This window comes from Rhinopithecus bieti, unplaced genomic scaffold, assembly GCF_001698545.2.
Source record: "Rhinopithecus bieti isolate Rb0 unplaced genomic scaffold, ASM169854v2 scaffold_26131, whole genome shotgun sequence".
In the NCBI taxonomy this organism is placed as follows: Eukaryota; Metazoa; Chordata; class Mammalia; order Primates; family Cercopithecidae; genus Rhinopithecus; species Rhinopithecus bieti.
In genome coordinates, this window is record NW_016812390.1 from 601593 (window position 1) to 607985 (window position 6393).

The 6393-nt window shown below is 57.1% G+C and overlaps 1 protein-coding gene across 1 annotated transcript in view; it reads left to right on the forward strand.

Moving 5' to 3' along the window:
* KCP (kielin cysteine rich BMP regulator) overlaps nucleotides 1-6393 on the forward strand; it is a 43600-nt gene that overhangs the window by 17819 nt on the left and 19388 nt on the right. The window contains exons 7-18 of the mRNA XM_017896210.1: nucleotides 827-920; nucleotides 1065-1144; nucleotides 1221-1314; nucleotides 1644-1729; nucleotides 1801-1882; nucleotides 2099-2251; nucleotides 2326-2432; nucleotides 2513-2606; nucleotides 3302-3475; nucleotides 3583-3665; nucleotides 3839-3932; nucleotides 4021-4212. Of these exons, the coding sequence (XP_017751699.1) occupies nucleotides 827-920; nucleotides 1065-1144; nucleotides 1221-1314; nucleotides 1644-1729; nucleotides 1801-1882; nucleotides 2099-2251; nucleotides 2326-2432; nucleotides 2513-2606; nucleotides 3302-3475; nucleotides 3583-3665; nucleotides 3839-3932; nucleotides 4021-4212 (1333 nt within the window). The remainder of the gene's footprint in view (nucleotides 1-826; nucleotides 921-1064; nucleotides 1145-1220; nucleotides 1315-1643; nucleotides 1730-1800; nucleotides 1883-2098; nucleotides 2252-2325; nucleotides 2433-2512; nucleotides 2607-3301; nucleotides 3476-3582; nucleotides 3666-3838; nucleotides 3933-4020; nucleotides 4213-6393) is intronic.

Sequence of the window (6393 nt, forward strand, 5' to 3'; positions counted from 1 at the left end):
CTAGTTTTTTGTATTTTTAGTAGAGACGGGGTTTCACCGTGTTAGCCAGGATGGTCTCGATCTCCTGACCTCGTGATCCGCCCGTCTCGGCCTCCCAAAATGCTGGGATTACAAGCTTGAGCCACCGCGCCCGGCCATGTCTTCTCTTTTCCATACCATTCTCCCTGTGTGTGTCTGTGTGTAAATTTCCCCTTTTTAGAGGGATACTGCCTGGCACAGTGACTCACACCTGTAAACCCAGCACTTTGGAAGACCAAGGCATGTAGATCACCTGAGGCCAGGAGTTTGAGACCAGCCTGGCCAACATGGTGAAACCCCGTCTGTGCTAAAAGTATAAAAAATTAGCAGGGCGTGGGGGTGGTGCCTGTAATCCCAGCTACCCGGGAGGCTGAGGCAGGAGAATCGCTTGAACCCAGGAGGTAGAGGTTGCAGTGAGCTGAGATCACACCATTGCATTCCATCCTGGGCAACAAGAGTGAAACTCTGTCTCAATTTACAACCTGCAAACCTGCAACTTGTTTTATCAGCAAGGTCTTTTTCACCATCTCAAAAAAAAAAAAAAAAAAGACACTAGTTATATTGGATTAGGAACCCACCCTGATCCAGTATGACCTCATCTTAACTAATTACATCTGCAATGACCCTGTTTCCAAATAATGTAACAGGCTGAGGTGCTGGGGGTGAGTTCAACATATGGATTTGGGGGCCGGGCCACACAATTCAATCCATAACAACATCTAATAAGTGGATAGCAGGGACTCTAATGCCATTTCCTCTTCTCAGTTGAGCCCTGACAGCCCCTTCCCCTATTCATTCTCCCCTCCAGGAGGGTCACATCCAGTGCCGCCAGCGAGAATGTGCCAGCCTGTGTCCGTACCCAGCCCGGCCCCTCCCAGGCACCTGCTGCCCTGTGTGTGATGGTGAGTCGGTGGGTAGGGCAGGGACCTGACCACGGGGGTCAACCTGGAGAAAGCTGATGGGTGGCCCTGCTCAGGAGCCCATGGAGGCCAGGAGAGGGCAGGGAGGGGCCCCAGAGGAACATCTAAGGCCCCCCTTCCCAACAGGCTGTTTCCTAAACGGGCGGGAGCACCGCAGCGGGGAGCCCGTGGGCTCAGGGGACCCCTGCTTGCACTGCCGCTGCGCTGTGAGTGTGGCTGCCTGGCAGGGAGGGCCTGGCTCCTGGGCCTGCCTCTGGTGTCCTGATCAGGCCCTGTTGGCAGAACGGGAGTGTCCAGTGTGAGCCTCTGCCCTGCCCGCCGGTGCCCTGCAGACAGCCAGGCAAGATCCCTGGGCAGTGCTGCCCTGTCTGCGATGGTGAGTGGGGGCCAGAGTCACTGCGGGAGGGGCAGGCCTTGCCCACAGAGAGGCTCCAGGTGTGGGGGATTTGCTTCTCTTGGACCTAAGCCCCTGTTACCCTGTTCCCAAAGTGAGTCCTCACCACACCTTCTCATGACAAACTGGCACCATGCTGGGGCCTGCGCTTCTGTGGCATAGCTGTGGGGGGCGGGGGGCTGCTGGCAGAGCACCCTGGAGAACTCTGCTGGGTCTTCGTTGTCTGGGTGGGGGTTGGACGCCTTGGGGTGATGTGAAGCTTCCCGTCTGCTTCCAGTCCTATTACCCCACGCCCCTGTCATCCCATCCAGGCTGTGAGTACCAGGGACACCAGTATCAGAGCCAGGAGACCTTCAGACTCCAAGAGCGGGGCCTCTGTGTCCGCTGCTCCTGCCAGGTAGGCGGTTCCTCCGCTCACACCCAGATCTGCCTCATTCCTTCAGGGTGTCTCACCTGCTTCCCTCCTAGGCTGGCGAGGTCTCCTGTGAGGAGCAGGAGTGCCCAGTCACTCCCTGTGCCCTGCCTGCCTCTGGTCGCCAGCTATGCCCAGGTGTGTGTGAGAAGGGGAGGAGCAGCTGCTACAGGCGCTGCCTCCGAGGGCTACAAATGGAGGGTGCTCCTTCCCTGGACAGCGTACGGGTTGCTACATCCACTAGCCATTCTACAGTGTCAGTGGGGATGGTGAAGCTGGGGTTCCTGTGTCCTGGGAAGGACAGGGATGGGTGGGAGGTGTGCAGGCTGCCATGTGATAGTCCCCTTACTACAGCCTGTGTGCTGGATGGAGAGGAGTTTGCTGAGGGAGTCCAGTGGGAGCCTGATGGTCGGCCCTGCACCACCTGCGTCTGTCAAGATGGGGTACCCAAGTGCGGGGCTGCGCTCTGCCCCCCAGCCCCCTGCCAGCACCCCACCCAGCCCCCTGGTGAGTGCCTGGGCTGATCCTGGCTTTCTTCCCCTGCATTACCCAGCTCACCCTGACCAGCCTGCCCCACCCAGGTGCCTGCTGCCCCAGCTGTGACCGCTGCACCTACCATGGCCAAGTGTATACCAATGGGCAGAACTTCACGGACGCAGACAGCCCTTGCCATGTCTGCCGCTGCCAGGTAGCTGCCCAGCCTTGCTGCTGCCCTGCTGAGCCCCTCCTGGGCATGCCCCCATTGCTCTCTCCCCTGCTGTCTCCCAGGATGGAACTGTGACATGCTCCTTGGTTGACTGCCCTCTCACGACCTGTGCCAGGCCCCAGAGTGGACCGGGCCAGTGTTGCCCCAGGTGCCCAGGTATGTGGGCACTCACTGTGCCTGAGGGGATCAGGGCCCCAGAGGCTGCTCTCCCACAGCCCCATGGACCCAACAGATACCTTAGAAAGCAATGGCCTTCTGAATTGTTTCAGTCCTGTTTCAGAGCTTAGGACTCTCTGGAACTCACGGGGTGTGGGTGGGTGGGAGGGAGAGTAGAGATTTGTTTATTCCTGCCTATACCTACACCACCACCCCCCCTTTCCGTGCTGCATTTCCTCTTTTAGTAACTACTGTCCCCTACCACCACTCTAGAGCCCCACCCCTACCCCTAAGTAAGCCCATGTATCTACCTGGATAACACAGGTTCATGAGCAGACACTTGAGTCTGCCACATAGGAGGCGGGGTACTGGGATGCATGGGACATGTCCCTGCCCTCATAGAGAGTCTGTGTGAGGGCATGTGTCAAACACAGGTACACACGTGTGTAAGCACTCCCCTTCTTCCCCTCAGAGACACACATCTGCCTGCAGGTGAATGATCCCCAATGCGCATGCACACACACGTGTGTGCTCAGAACGATACACACGCCTGCACACATGTGCACACAGCCACTTCCTCCTCTTCCCTATCGAGTCAGCTTCCAAGTGGGCACTTGGGCAGCGGCTCCGGACTCCAGGGCTGGAGGGGCTGTCAGGCTTTGCCCTCATACCTGCCCCCACTGTCCACCGCCTAGACTGCATCCTGGAAGAAGAAGTGTTTGTGGATGGTGAGAGCTTCTCCCACCCCCGAGACCCCTGCCAGGAGTGCCGATGCCAGGAAGGCCATGCCCGCTGCCAGCCTCGCGCCTGCCTCAGGGCCCCCTGTGCCCACCCGCTGCCTGGGACCTGCTGCCCGAACGACTGCAGCGGTGAGCTGGGCGGGTCGGGCCGATCTTCTGGGATGACTTGGCCCTGGGAAGGCAGCACGCCCTGGGGGAGTCGTCGTCTCCCAGGCTATAGCCGCTCCCTCCCACAGGCTGTGCCTTTGGCGGGAAAGAGTACCCCAGCGGAGCGGACTTCCCCCACCCCTCTGACCCCTGCCGTCTGTGTCGCTGTCTGGTGAGTCTGCATCTGGGTGGGAGGAACCCAGGGGAGTGGAGGCGGAACTTGCGGAGGCCAGGAGAGGCCCGCCCAGGTGGGAGGGGTGGGACCTGGTGGCAACTGGATGGGAGGGGTCTCCTCGGCCTCCCCCAACTAACCCACGGACCCGTGGTGCGTCTGTCGGTCCGTAGAGCGGCAACGTGCAGTGCCTGACCCGCCGCTGCTCGCCGCTGCCCTGTCCAGAGCCTGTCCTGCTGCCGGGAGATTGCTGCCCGCAGTGCCCGGGTAGGGGCCGCATCCCTCGGCTGCTCCTCCCCCGAGGTCCCCTCGGAGGCCTGTTTCTGGGCCCCTTTGACGCGCGCTCTCGCCGCAGCCGCCCCAGCACCCGCCGGCTGCCCACGGCCCGGCGCGGCCCCCGCCCGCCACCAGGAGTACTTCTCCCCGCCCGGCGATCCCTGCCGCCGCTGCCTCTGCCTCGACGGCTCCGTGTCCTGCCATCGGCTGCCTTGCCCGCCCGCGCCCTGCGCGCACCCGCGCCAGGGTCCTTGCTGCCCCTCCTGCGACGGTAACGCCCTGGCGGCGCCCCTCCAGGCCACCANCTCCTGGTTTCAAGTGATTCTCCTGCCTCAGCCTCCCGAGTAGCTGGTAGCTGGGGCTACAGGCATGTGCCACCGCCTCCTGGTTTCAAGTGATTCTCCTGCCTCAGCCTCCCGAGTAGCTGGTAGCTGGGACTACAGGCGTGTGCCACCATGCCCAGTTAATTTTTTTTTTTTTTTGGTCAGATGGAGTCTCGTATTGTCCGTCGGGCTGGAGTGCAGTGGCGCGATCATGGCTCACTGCAACCTCTGCCTCCCGGCTTTAAGCGATTCTCCTGCCTCAGCCTCCCAAGTAGCTGGGATTACAGGCGCCTGCCACCACGCCCAGCTAATTTTTTGTATTTTTAGTAGAGATGGAGATGGAGTTCCACTATGTTGGCCAGGATGGTCTCAATCTCTTGACCTCGTGATCTGCCCTCCTTGGCCTCCCAAAGTGCTGGGATTACAGGCGTGAGCCACCGCGCCCAGCCACGAAGGGATCTTTTTCGGCAGTCCTATCAGCTCTTAAGTTTTCTCTTTTAGGGAGGAAAAAGCTCCCCGTGTCCCACAATCCTGTACTTGCCTAATCCTGTCACCCACAGCCGTCAGCTGTGAGTACAAGACAGATTAATCCCAAGAGAATAGCAGTTAACATCCTGTAGTGCCAAACCCATTCTTAACTGGGAGAGACTTTACCCAGAGGGGCCTCTAATCGTCTAACTCTTCGAAGGGAGTCTAACCCTCCTGAGTTGGGCCTCCATCCCAAGGCCCATCAAGTGTCCATGCCTTTTATTAAGAGAGGCCTCTAACTCCTCTAAGTGGGGCCTCTGACCCAATCCCATTCTTTCCCTGGGTATATGCACCCCACTGGTGCAGCCTATTTAGAAGGTCGGGGGATTTCTTCAGTATTGTCCCTTCCGTGGCTCACCAGAAAGATGTTACCAGACCCCATCACTTACCAAAATTAGCCTGTGGGTCGGGGGTAACCACACTATCATCCCTTCAGTGGTCGCCAGAAAGATGTTACAGGAAAGGTGTCCTGATCCAGACCCCAAGAGAGGGTTCTTGGATCTTGCACAAGAAAAAAGTCAGGGCAAGTCTATAGAGCAAAGTGAAAGCAAGTTTATTAGGAAAGTAAAGGAGTAAAAGAATGGCTACTCCATAGACAGAGCAGCCCTGAGGGCTGCTGGTTGCCCATTTTTATGGTTATTTCTTGATGATGTGCTTAGCAAGGGGTGGATTATTCATGACGCCCCCTTCTAGACCATATAGGGTAACTTCCTGCCGTTGCCATGGCATTCGTAAACTGTCATGGCGCTGACGGGAGTGTAGCAGTGAGGACGACCAGAGGTCACTCTCATTGCCATCTTGGTTTTGGTGGGTTTTGGCTGCAATCTGTTTTATCAGCAAGGTCTTTATGATCTGTAGTTTGTGCCATCCTCTATGTCATCCTGTGACTTAGAATGCCTAACTATCTGGGGATGCAGCCCAGTAGGTCTCAGCCTCATTTCACCTAGCCCCTATTCAAGATGGAGTTGCTGTGGTTCAAATGCCTCTGACACAACCATGTCCTCCCTCTCCCCACCCATGAGAAGTCATTGGCTGCTCAGACCCTGACAGAGCTGGAGGCAGTGGGCCCAGGGATGTGGGTGTGAATTCAAGGCATGGGGTCTTTTGGAGTCAAGCCTTTGGGGAGTGGCAGCAGTCACCATGCTAAGTACCAGCTTCTAGAGGTAGGCGCCACACCAGATCCCTTGTTTCCTTTGATCCCACAACAAGCCTATGAGAACAGGACTATTATGGTCCATTTTTTTTCAGATGAGTAAACTGAGTCACAGAGAGCTTAAGTGACATGCCAGTTTACGTATCCGTATGAGTTTCTTGGGCTGCTGTAGCAAAGTGCCACTTACTGGGTGTCTTGAACAATGTAAATATATTCTCTCACAGTTCTAGAGGCCAGAAGTGTGAGATCAAGGTGTGGGAGGGTTGATTCCTCCTGGGAATGTGAGGAGGAATCTGTTTCAGCGTCTCTCCTCACTTCTGGTGGTTCGCTGGTGATCACTGGCATTCCTTGGCTTCTGCAGCACCTGAACCTCTGCCTCCCCACCTTTTATTTTATTTTATTTTATTTATTTATTTATTTATTTATTTATTTATTTATTTATTTATTT